This window comes from Vicugna pacos, chromosome 30 (assembly GCF_048564905.1).
Source record: "Vicugna pacos chromosome 30, VicPac4, whole genome shotgun sequence".
Classification (NCBI taxonomy): Eukaryota; Metazoa; Chordata; class Mammalia; order Artiodactyla; family Camelidae; genus Vicugna; species Vicugna pacos.
In genome coordinates this window covers 5,787,724-5,800,504 of record NC_133016.1, presented here as the reverse complement: position 1 = coordinate 5,800,504, position 12,781 = coordinate 5,787,724, and the positions used below count along the sequence as shown (strand labels likewise).

Sequence of the window (12,781 nt, the reverse complement as noted above, 5' to 3'; positions counted from 1 at the left end):
GTGCATTGGGTACTTTGTGCGGTTGACACCCGGGGGTTAAGCATGTTAAAACTCCTAATCCTCAAGGTGAATGCAGTGTTTTTACTGTGAAGCCACCGTATGAATATAAAATTAACCGTAAATCTTTTTAAAATGTTCCCCCCCAACAAAACCTTCATAAACGCAGTAGAACAGTATAAGAAGAATGATAACGGTTTATGATCATGTTTTGAGGTAATTAAATAGCAACTAAAATCCTATGACTTGTTTACACCTTCACCTGGTAGATTTTTCAATTCTCAGATTTTAAGACAGAATGGAAGGTAGGTAGGAGGGCATCTGAGATGTGTATCTTTTCCTGGATTTGCTAAAGCTGAAACTTCAGATTGCTTTAGGGAGACTCAATTGGCTTTTTCATTGAGTTGAAAAACCAAAGTAAGAAAAAGTTAACAGCAGAATAATATGGAAACTCAGAAAATATGTATAAAGATGGAGATATTTTAATTAATGGGATTATGATTTGGTCGTCATTGAGTACCCCAGTGGGAGAATTGTAGCATTTTGGAAAAAATTCGTACCTTAGAGATACTTTATTTCAAAACTTTTGTCAAAACTCAATGTCACGAAAGATCAAAATGGCATGTCAAGCTAATAATGCAGCAGAGCCTGGACTAACATCAGGATCTCCTTGTAGGATTGAGTTTCTCACTTTGCGGGAAAGCATTGTAGCCCCAAGGTACCAACAGTGGAGTAACTAAGAACAGCCACCATACGCACTAGGTGGTTAAGAACGTGCAGCAATCCTGTCAAGAGGCAGAGAGGACACATTCCTCCACATCTTCCTCCGTATGAGTCCAGGGATTGTTCGAGTCCAGTTCAGGAGTTTGATTGATTTACTGTGCATTTTACTGGTGCATTTACACCGTTGATGTATGTCTTGGGACCCTGATTTGACAGAAAATGAATAGCAGCAAAGGAGGAGAGAGCTTTCGGAATGTTTTATCCTGAGCCCTGTCCTGCACTCTGCCTCTCCACCATAAACATTTTCATAATGAAAGAATTATGCGTGCTTTTCTGCTTCTCATCATGAATGAATGCAAACTAGCTTAGTGACAATGAGCTTACCCTCCAAAATCGCACGGCTAGGTGCAGATCACAGCTCAGCCACATGCATTTCAATGACCTTGGGCGAATTCTTTAGCCTCCTTAGCATGGGGTTTTGTGTAAAGTGGGAGGCAGCCAGATCCTTGTAGGGTGTTGGGATGCTCCGTGACATAATGCACGTGCCTGGCACGGTAGGCGCTCCGCGAACACTACTGCTGTCTTTCCCATCTGGGTTATGAGTATTATCTCAATGTATTACAAACCAGAGCTCCCCATAATGCTGGTCCCCTTGAAGATCAGATCGGATGCCTGTGCTACCCTGGAAAGAGATTAAATGTGTATGTAAGTGGATTGTGTGTGTGTGTTTAGGTTGGAAGGGAGGCTCCTGAATCATCGTACAGTGTTGTGTCAGTTTAACAGTGAAAGTGTGCATTCGGCCCTCGGTATCCGCGGATTCCGCACCTGCGCGTTTAACCAACTGAGCGTTAATCCGCAGACGCAGAACCGCCGATGCAGAGGGTCTAGTGTACTGCTGTCACTTTATATGCGGAACTTGAGCACCCCGGATTCTGGACTCCACCCCTGGAACCAATCCCCCGCGAATACCAAGGGAAGACTGTATTTGCTAAGGGACAGCTTATAAACACTAGATCTTCGCTAAAATCCCGTGAGGGTCCTTGGACCTTTGCTTTAAATTTTAGTGTGATTTAAATTTACCTAATTAAATTCAGATCATAAATCAGTAGCTTCCCTTTATTTAATTGGATGGTTTACGTGAAGAGGAATCAATGAAAAGTGATCAGTGAAACACTGGCCCCAAACTCTTAGACCATCTGTCAAGGTCACTTCACCCCCAGCAAATAACATGGCTGTTCGTTCCTTGTGAATTCCTCTGGAGCTTAATGTACGTGCATATGTGTAGTTCACACACCACATAGCATAGTGCATGTGCTAATATACAGCAAAGATGTGTATAAATTCTTACCCACATACTTTTTTTTACAAAAGTGTTGGCAAAGATAATCTATATAGTGTGCTTTTAAAAAAAAAATTAGCAACATGTTTTAGATATCTAACTATTTGGGTAGTAGTAGTAATAAAAATAGAAGTACTATTTCATGAGTAATAATAAGTTCCAAACACTGTTTTAAGATTTACATACATTAATTCATTTAATGATCAAACAACCCCATGAAAAATAAGTACTGATATTATACCGAACTTACAGGTATCAGCGTTGTGAGTTTCAAACATTTTTCCTAGATTTTAACTTGTATGATTTATTACTTATTTTTAAAATTATTCACAGGCAGATTTATCAGTCTTTCCTTTTATCACTTTTTTCCTGATATCATAGCTTGAAACCCCCTCCATTTTCTGAGTGTATATGGGAGTTCTTTCCTATTTTCTTCTGATAGCTGTTTTTTGTTTGGTTGGTTGGTTGGTTTTTTGCTTTCTCTGGACTTTATTAGTGGAGGTAGAAAGATGGATCCAAACGTTCTTCCAAATGGCCAGTGTCCACACTTTATTGAAGAGGCCAGCTTCCCACACAGATTGGAGACTATACTTTCACCGCGTATTTAGCTCTCATGTGAACTGGGTCTATTTCTAGACTTTCTTTGCATCTCTCCATTTTGCTAGTAATTTCTTACCACGAATCAACATCTGACTCACCAGAGCTTTAGAGAGAAACTTTAGTCTTTTCATAGCTGCTAAAAAAGGTAAAATACAAGCTAGCATTGTTAAGTGACAATGAAGATTCAACTGTCACCAGAATGGAAGTGCTAACTGGTTTTAACTGCTCTGCAGAAGAGCTGGGCTTTACAGGTTTCATTACTTTCTATAATTAAACATTAAATTTTAAATAATGAATGGAAACACCACTGAGCTTTCAGCAAAGTGCTCCTGCCTAACACCATTGCCGAGAGTTTAAAATTTCTGTGTGCACAGAGGATAAATACTCGGTCACTAAATATACATACAAAACTGTGAAACTTACTGAGGGAATGAAATTATACGGCTGTGAAGATGGACAAAGTTGCTATAAGTCTACGGATTTATCCGTAGCGAAATTTTATCTCAAGACTCACAGAGAATTATTTTAAAGCGCCTATTTTCACTTCTTAAAGTGTTTCCTTAACTTCTCACTTGGTAAATTTATTTCGCGTGTCATTTGGAAGAAAGGTTTGAATTCTGAAACCACTCCCTCATGAAGAGCTAAGTTTGAGGCTTAAAGACAAGAAAAGGAGGTCAGTGGTCTAGTGACTACACAGTGGGGGCTTTTCCTCAAGTGAAATTTCCTCGATGGCACCATCTTTTAGGGTGACTTCTCCCCGTGAAGGGAACTTTGAGACGCATGCACAGTGGAGTGCCTCGTTTGGAGTTTAGTTTCCTGTGAACACGTACATTCACGGTGAACTCTGGTTACTTCCTATTTACTAGAACTCAGGAGAGACAGCTGACAGTGCTGCTACTTCAGGGGATTCTGGAAGTGAGCAGTGAGGTGGGGTAAAGAAAGTGCATACTCTCCTAAATCCCTGAAGGAACAGAACTTGAAAAAGGGCCATTTAAGGAAAAGACTAGGATTTTTAAAATGTTCTTATTGCATCAAAATATATTAACCTACCACATGCTGGCTGTCTTGGGTGGAGCCTTCAAGATTTTCCACAGGCTCAATGATTCTCTAGAAAGACTCGCAAGATTCAGAAAGAAAACCATTACACACACAGTTCTGCTTACTAGGGTAAAAGGTCCATGTTAAACAATCCGCAGGGGAAAAGACACAGTATGAAGACAAGGAAAGACCAGAGACAAGCCTCCAGGTCCCCCTACAGTCACATAGGAACAGGCTTAATTCTCCCTGTAACAGCTTATGTGACAATAAGTCTGAAGTTTTCAACCAGGGAAGCTGCCTTGAGCCTTGGTGTCTGAGGCTTTTAGTGGAGGTCAGCTGTACAGGCGTGTGGTGTCCCCAGGCTCCAGAAACAACCTGAGCCACTCAGACTCCAGCCCCCACTAGAGAAAAAGAGGCCCCCATGGCCAGTCACGTTGTGAGGATGATCAGACCTGGTCAGACTGACACAGCATTGCTCAAGGCCTCACGCAGAAGCACTCTTACCAGGCTCAGATGTTGCATTCCAGACACCATCCAAGGCACCATCCCCAAAACAGGCCATTCTTTGGAATATGCAGAGTTTGAGCAACGCAGGACTGCCGACATTATCCTTTCCTGCCCACTGTCACCTACGTTACTCCATTTGATTAAAAGAAAAATAAAAACAATCTGTGACAAAGTCTTTTTGCCCCCATTTTGCACATGCGTCAATAGGTAAAGTAACTTTCTCAAGTCAATCCACCATGATCTCCTTCTTGGCTTGATAAATACTAAGTACTTGAGAAGTGCTTGATAACTGTATGATAAGTGAATATGACAGGTCATAACGTGGTGGTCGAAATCTGTGCCCTTAGTTTTTTGAATCCTGTACTAATATAATATTTCATGTATCACAATGTCAAAAAAAAAAAGAAGTCTGGAAATAAGTGTATTAGTTCTACTTACTTCTTAGAATTTTTACGAGGCCCTAGACTACTCCTTAGAGCTGAGAGGGACATTAGAGATTCTGTTCTTTAACATTTTATTTTAAATAAGAAAAAGTATTAATTTTGTGCCAATATCTTGCTCAAGTATAAAAAGAGGTAACATTTGTAATTGTCTATACATTTCAACAGGACAAACATACACTGTCCATATTTTCACTGATTCTCCAAATCAGTGCAGCTCAGGAATGTGCATGTCAGTGGTGACGGGGTTAGAACATTCACATGGGAGTAGCACCTCTCTCTTCGCTGTTCCCAAAGGAAAGGCTTCTTGCAGATATTTTTTGTCCTTGTTATATTTCTTCCTTTCTGACTTTCAGTTCCACATGTCACAGTCTTAATCTGCACAAATACAGCTTCCCATTTGTCCTCCTGTGGTCCCAAGCATCATTTCCCACTGCCTTGAATGAAATGGTGACCCATGGGAAGACTTCTGTAGGCCAGTGCTTCTCAAGCTGTACCGTGTATATGAGTCACCTGGGGATGCTGTCAGAGCGCAGGTCCAGATTCAGCATGCTGGACAGCTCCCAGTGCCGCGGGTGCTGCTGGTCGGGGGCCGGGTTGAGGAGTGCGGAACAGCCATCGACATTATTTCATCCCTCCTCTTATGTCGTCTTTGCTACTGGCTTGCTGCCACAAAACTGTTTAGACATGTAAGAAAAAGATCTTCATATCTGCTCCATATCAGCTCCAGGAGAAAACATAACAACTAGAGTAGCGTTGGAATAAACAGTTTAGATTGTTCCTAGGAATTCCAACACTGCTGACAGAAGTCATAAATCTGAGCCAGTTGTACTGAAGAGGTGTGACTCCAGCTTGGCTCTAGGTAATCTACATTGAAGGAAGAGCACCTTCTACCTGAAGGTTCTGTGCTTTTTTATTGCAGGCATGTTCGGATTCCTTATTTCTTGATTGGTGGGTGAAGTTTACAGTAGTTTTTATTCCAGAGGCTGGGAAAAACCCTTCTGTAAGCTGTCAGACTCCATCATGGGGTAGAGTTAAGTCCCAGGAAATGGCCAAGTGTTAGGCCTTTGCAGTTCAGTGACTGAGTATGAAACGACAGTCCGTGTCTTCATGATCTCGTTTCTGAAGGCTAATAATAAGCAGTTTTTTCCACTGACAGTGAACAAAACTCAGCCTCAGACAAGGTGGGCTCACCGCTTATCGGTGGTTTCCCTGCACTTGCTGTTGTATTTCTTTACTCCTCTGAATCAACAAAGAAAGCTCATTTGTTTCGCTTTGTGAAAACTCTTCATTTTCCCCCCAAACTTTCCATTTCACACTGTGTGAATTTTATTAAGATCTCTTTCACAGAAGCTAAGTGCTGGCTCTGCGGGGCCCTAAGGGATGTCTGTTGCAGCCTCTGTAATTTCTGAGGCCTCCTGAGACATTTCTTTTCTACTGAAACTCCCTGGAGAATCATGGAGAAGCAGCTAAAATCTTTTTGGTGCTGGAAGGCAGAGGTGGCCTCGTGAGCATTTTGTGCAACTCTTTTGACGTTATAAGCTGAAAACGACAGTGTAGCAGTTAGTGTCCAGTATCTGAGTGGGTACATCACACTGATACTCAGTGGGTCTCTGATTATTTTTTAAAGCTGGCTTAAAATACTGATTAAAATGTTTTTTTCATTTTAGAATTAGTCTTTGTTCATAAAACTTACCTATACTCCTGTTGCCTGAGAAATTGGTGGTGGTTTTATTCCAATAAAATATTATGTTTTAGAAGGTAATTACAGTTAAATCGTTGAAAAGGATTTGTATTCTGATTTTTCTCCTCTTGCATTTACATTATAAGAAATGTAATATTATGATAGGCCCTCAGAAATGACATAATAATGGCTGTATACTAGTCCGTCAGATACATATACTACATTTAAGCCAATCATTTCTCTACGGTGGATACTGAGATTAATTCCATACTTTATGATGAAAATAATAATTAATGTTTTTGAGCACTCATAGGTGCTAAGTAACACTATAAACATTGTGTGCATCAAATCCCTTAACTGTCACAAGGACCTTATGAGATGGGTGCTGTTATCTTTCCTGTTAGAGAAGGAGGCACAGGCAGGTTAGTTAACTTGCTCAAGGTCACACTGCTGGTGAGTGGCAGAGCCAAGTTCAAACCAAATATTTTTCCATCCAAATAGCGTCTCCTCTCTGCCGTGTTGTTTCCTAGGCTTTACCAAGATTTATATGAGGATTCCTCAGTTTAAATAAAAGCTTCAGCCCATGTACACAAATCCATAAACTACAAAAAAAAAAAAAAAGGTCCTCTTGGTTCCTACTGCAATGAGTATAAAACTGCAGGTTTTTTTCTTAAGCTCTTAACCTTTCAAGAGCTATCAGGTCACTGGAGATAATACTGTGGTATCAATGTGAAGATTCTTAAAATAACTGTTTGCTCGTATTCTTTACGCATTGGTGAGACGTGCACTGTAACAACTGAAATCACTTTTGTCGAGCACTTCATCCTTAAAAGTTCACCTGTACCTGGATTTTCCTCTGGTTCGTTCTCGTGCACTGTTGGAAGACGCACTGGTTGGTTGGTTGGTTGGTTTGGTCAAGGATGAGTCCGCCTCACTCCCTCCTGTGAAAGTGGAGGAGGCGGGGATTGCAGGGCGAGGGCGTCTTTTACGTGGAGAACTGTTACGCACTTGAACACGTGAAGACCCATCTCTTTCCCTATCTCTGTTCTCACAGAATGTGTGACACAGGAGAAGGACTATTCACTTTTCAAACAAGGGAAGGAGAAATGATCTATCAGAAGGTCCATTCTGCGACACTGGCCATAGCTGAGCAACATGAGAGATTAATGCTAGAAATGGAGCAGAAGGCCCGGGTAAGGCTCCTTCCTTGGTAACCTAACAGCTTGGAAATAAATGTCACTGAGGTCTGATGCACATCATATCTATGTGGGTCCATTCATGACAGCACCCGGGTGTCCACCCCGACCCCAGCCTGAGAGCTTGTCCCAGTTACTAAACCTCATCTCTCTAATACCTTACTCAGTATCTGACAAAAGAAGTCACTTGTGGCCCCCAGCAGGGAGCCACACACTTGCTGTGTCTGCCTACGACCTGTCCCCATGGTTACCCACAGAGAGCGTGGAGCACAGGGAGGCTGAAATGAGGAGCAGTGCTCTCTGCACATCTCCACGTACAGCTGGACAATCAGAGACGCAAGCGTGGGCCCAAAATAATGAGGAAAACTAAGTTTCGACCAGAAAGGATTCGCCTTTTCTGCTTGTCTCTCTGTTTATCCTGGATTCTCTGAAACTTCTAGCTCTTTCTGTACATGTTTCAGAGCCAATAAGAAAATGTTTGCAGAAGCAGCTTATACTTTACCAGCTGTTACCCTGTGCTGGAACTATGTTACAGTTTCAGGGTCAAGCTAAGAAATGATTTAGTTACGAATCTGAAATAACAGATTTTACAAGTAGCTGAAAAAATTCTAAGTTTTACTACTAACTTCTTTGAAAACCAAACAATGGAATTATTACTGGCTGTAATCTTAAGAGATCAGAATTCTCTTTCTTCATAATTTATAGGGATACATAGATTTTCTGTGAGAGGACAGATGGAGCTTTGGAAAATAGGTGGGTCACTAACCAGAGAAACAAATTCTATTCCATTTTAAGACCATGGAGTTTTATATCTAGTATTATACTAGTTTTGATTGTTTAAAATATTACGTATTTGAGAATTTTAAGTATAAAAGTGTAAAATTAACTTTTGAATGTAAGAAGATGATTTTACATTATTCCTAACACATTTTGAATTTTGTCAGTACTACATACACATTTTTATCCCTCTGTCTAGGGTATGGTTTAAAGTCTTTCTAAGCTCTAATGGTGACAAGGGAAAATCAGGCTTATGCAGGACATTTGGCCTTTGGTGGGGGAACCAAGAGCTCTTCCACGCAGCTGTGATTAACTGCCTGCCATGAAGGCGAGCACTCAGTGTCCTGGGTTCCCTTCCCAGCTCCACCACTTACTGGCTGTATACTCTTGAGCAAGTTACTTAACCTCTAAATGTCTCATTTTCCTGCATCTATAAAATGGGGGTGTAATAGTGCTATGTATTTGGTTGCAATGAGGTGTCTGTGCATTAGTATAATATATACTAATGCTGAGAACAGCATAGAAAGTACCGTGAAAGGTTATTATGATGGTGATGTTGAATAAGTATAAGACTTGCCAGGTTTGTGAAGACAGTACATTTTTATTCCCAACAGTAGCTAAATAATACCTTCCAGTCCTTTTTAAGTATGTCTAACAGTCTTGTGCCAAAAAATTTCCAAAACAAAATTTCACATTTGCTGTTGATGCAATTGTATGTTTCTCTCATCCCGCCCACTGAGAAGCAAGTCCAGGGGAGTGGAGTGAAGCAGTTGCGGGAAAGGGCTGGAGAGTGTAGGTCCACCCACTAAGATCTCAGGCAGTCTAAAGTCAGGACTTGGGTACACCCTGGAGCTGGGTGCTCGGAGATGGCAGAGAAAGGTGACAGATACTTAAATAGTAGGCTCAGTATGTCTCAGCAAAGAAACCAAATGTTTGTGGAAATCACAAAGTCAGAGACACCATCCACTTGGTGCACACATATAAATGGAGTATTTGGCTTAATTTCAAAAACAATTGCACAACTGTGCTTTTCTCTGAAGGTTAATACTAATAAAATTAATCCCTGTGTAACACGTTCTTTAGAATAAGCTCAGCTAATGATGCTTTTCCAAGGGCACGCTACCACAACTGGAAAACCCAAACTCCCCCATTTCTAGGACCATAAGCAAAGATTTCCAGGTCTCCGAGATACTTTTTCTTTTACAATACCTCCTCTGTCTACATACACAAATTTCTTCTTAAAAAGAAGTTCCAGCAAGTATGAAATCGTACTTACGGACCCGACCCTCTGTCCAACTCTTCATTTGTTTATATAAAATAAAACGGAGGTCTGTGCTATAAACTAAGCAGAAATATAACTTGGAAAAGTGCCAGAAAGCCTTATCTAAGCTACAAAAAGGTTGCATTGCATTTATTATGTATTCACTACAAAAATAAGAAGATAACACTGCTCATTGGCTTTCCAGGTTTAAAACTAGACCATGGAAGACAAATATTGATCAGATAGAAAATGTTTATACATTTTTAATGTGATTAGAAGGATTTTACAAGATTAAATTATCAACAAGCTGTATAAGCAATGAATGTCCCAAACACCGTTCCTCAGGCAACTGAAGTATTTACTTTCATCTTAAAAAAAAAAAAAAAAAAAAAGATAGCTTAAGAGTGTTACTGGCTTTTATAGATAAACTTGAATGAGAAATAATGTCTCAATAAGCATTTCTTAACTATAAGAGAAAGAATCCAATGCATCTTTTAACATCATATGCGTGTAAAACTTTGTTTTGTCCCATTTATCACCTTCCTTTGTGGGAACGCATGAACAAACTTAGGGCGGTATATCTCCATAATCTGAGTTAGGTAGTGCTTCTGTTCTTGCTTGAAGAATCTGATATGTAGAAAAGCATTGTGAATAAAACAGTACGTCTGAGCTGTAGGACACTGGATAAAAAGAATCACCGAACTGGTAAGGCTGTTAAAAGTATATACGTCCATTTCCTTCACTGAGAAAGCTAATGAAAGATTGAAGTAGTATCAAAACTGACTCAATTAAGGAGTTTTAAAGCAGAGGTTAGCCATTTATTAACCATTCACAGGTTTGTAAATAATACATTTAGAAATTCTGTGCTCAGTGCTCTGCGTGGTGGCAGGGAGAACAAGAAAAGAGCAAGAACGTTCCTTCTCTCAAGTGGCTCAGAATTTTGTGGGATCAAGTAGTTTATAGTTCCCAGAGTAAGCTCATCTCATTCCTTATACTCTTTGAAATCTCAAGATTTCCACATGCTTTAATGTAACTAATTTAATCAGGTCAAGAAGTGCAATCACCAAATTTTGGTCAGTGATGCTAAAAACACCACTAGGCTTGTTCGTCTTGTCATGACAATGGAGGCTGAATGATTTCTTGGATAATCAACTTGGTGGAAGGTCCTCAGTCAGGGCTGCATAGAGAATGATTTCCGCGGTGCGAGAAGACACCCTTCCCTTTATGTTCAGATGTAAAGCTTCAGCATCTCACTCTGAAGTCTTAAGTAAGAAACAGAAAATGATCATGATAGAAAAAGAGAGAGAACAATCTTAAGCAGCCTCTATATTTTCTTTGCTTGTTAACTCAAAACTAGCCTGATGTTTAAAGAGAGTTTTGTAAGGGAGGCACATGGGAGAATGAAATCACAGCGGTAAATTTTAGACTGAAACTGTTTTTGAGAGATGACTCAGATTCCAGGATTTGAGGAATTTATGAAAGCTAGCTGTTGAAACAAATGGCACCTCTAGAATTGTTTCCATTGCACAGAGATCATGTTCATAGAACCTTCTAAATTCTTCTAATCCTGTTGCCAAAGTCATTAAAGGTGCCCTGCCTTGCCTGTGCAGCCTCATCAGGGGAGGGCTGTACCATCCTGATGATGTGACAGAAGCCGTTCATCAGAAAGCACGTCACAGACGTGCCTGTGTGGCTCAGCCCACTGAGGGCGGGCTGGCTTCACCAGCAACAAGACCTCAGATGCCCTGAAACAATTTAATTTTGGATTCACATGGATCTGTTACACACACACCCAGACAAATAATATGTAAGAAAGTTCTTTTTTTAATTTGCTTTGTATGTTCTTAAGCTTTACAAGTGTTATAAAATGTCCATAGGGAAGGAGCAGCTGAGAAGATATGAATGGAATTCTTAAAACACAGATTTTTTTCCTGGTATCAAAAATAAATAAAAAGGAGAGGGGTTGTCATTAGGCATTTCTAACCTTGTAACATTGTAAGCGATGTAACAGCATCATAGATACACAGCCTCCGACAAGAATGACAGTGTGTCCTTTAAAAACTCCTATTTCCAGTAATTCCTGCCTCCTACTCACCAGAAAAGCACAACTTAAGGACAAATAGCACGAGTGTTACTGAAATACCAGCAAGATAGCAAAACCACGTCTAACGCCTAAAAATCACCACTGGGGGGACTTGCCAAAGGCACTGCTCTCCGAGGCCATCAATTCCGCAGTTTTCCTAAGCTCTAGTGGATGGGGGAAAAAAAAAACAAGTAACAGAGACTCATGTAAAACTTCTTTCCTAGAAAACAAGTAAGTGTTTTCTCTGTGATTTGTCATTTTACACTCTCTTTTTACTAGAAATATAAGAAATAGAAGCAAGTTAAACTCACACATTTAACAAACTAAAAAATACTACCGTTCCGGAAACAATGAACCTTTTCAACAATAGTCATTTAAAAGCAAACGATCTTATTTCCTTTTAATGTAAGATGAGAAGAAATTTCTGGTGAAGAAGCAGCATTGTCTGAGTCTACCGACCACCCCATGGGTGTGGAGACGGGTCTAACGCCCTCATCTCAGTGGAGTGCACCGGGGAGAGGAGAGAGAACGAAGCTGGCTTCCTGTAAAACTGTCTGAGACTGCGACTGCAAATGAGGGTACCTGCCCTTCTACATTCACGCTTGATCATAAATCTTACCCAAGGATTGACTTCTACCTGCCTGTGAAATAATTTTTGTCTAAATAGTTGCACGAACAAGGAAGTGCTGTTACACTACATCAATTCCAAGATGCACATCTCTTCACAGTGTAACACCTCTCCAATCAAATGGGAGTCACAGTTTAATTAGCAGCTCTGTTCTTGCGGAGTGCTACCTAAAACCAGGTTGTCTTTCTAATGATGGCATCCTAGAGTGTATAAACTACTGTAAGACTTGTCGTAAGTATTCTGAAGACACTCAACTGTCACTCCCAACTGTAACTAAATTATATCTTTCAGTTCTTTGCAAGTGTATCTAAAAGGCCATGAGCACCAAGTGCTCATTCATAAATTTTGAAGGATAAGAAAGCTTCCAGAATGGGATCAATCCTACGTACTCTGGCTTCCTTTTAATTGAAAAGCATTCTTCACACCCACGTTTTATAGGAGCCTCAATCACCTATGGGAAAAAAAAAAAAAAAACAAAGTTGTCCCATACTGAAAGGCTGAAGAATTT

General features: G+C 40.3%; 1 protein-coding gene across 1 annotated transcript in view; it reads left to right on the top strand.

Moving 5' to 3' along the window:
• The window catches only part of DOK6 (docking protein 6), a 272,876-nt gene that overhangs the window by 193,691 nt on the left and 66,404 nt on the right, over positions 1-12,781 (top strand). Inside the window, exon 6 of the mRNA XM_006215593.4 lies at positions 7,383-7,521. Coding sequence (XP_006215655.1) covers positions 7,383-7,521 — 139 coding nt within the window. The remainder of the gene's footprint in view (positions 1-7,382; positions 7,522-12,781) is intronic.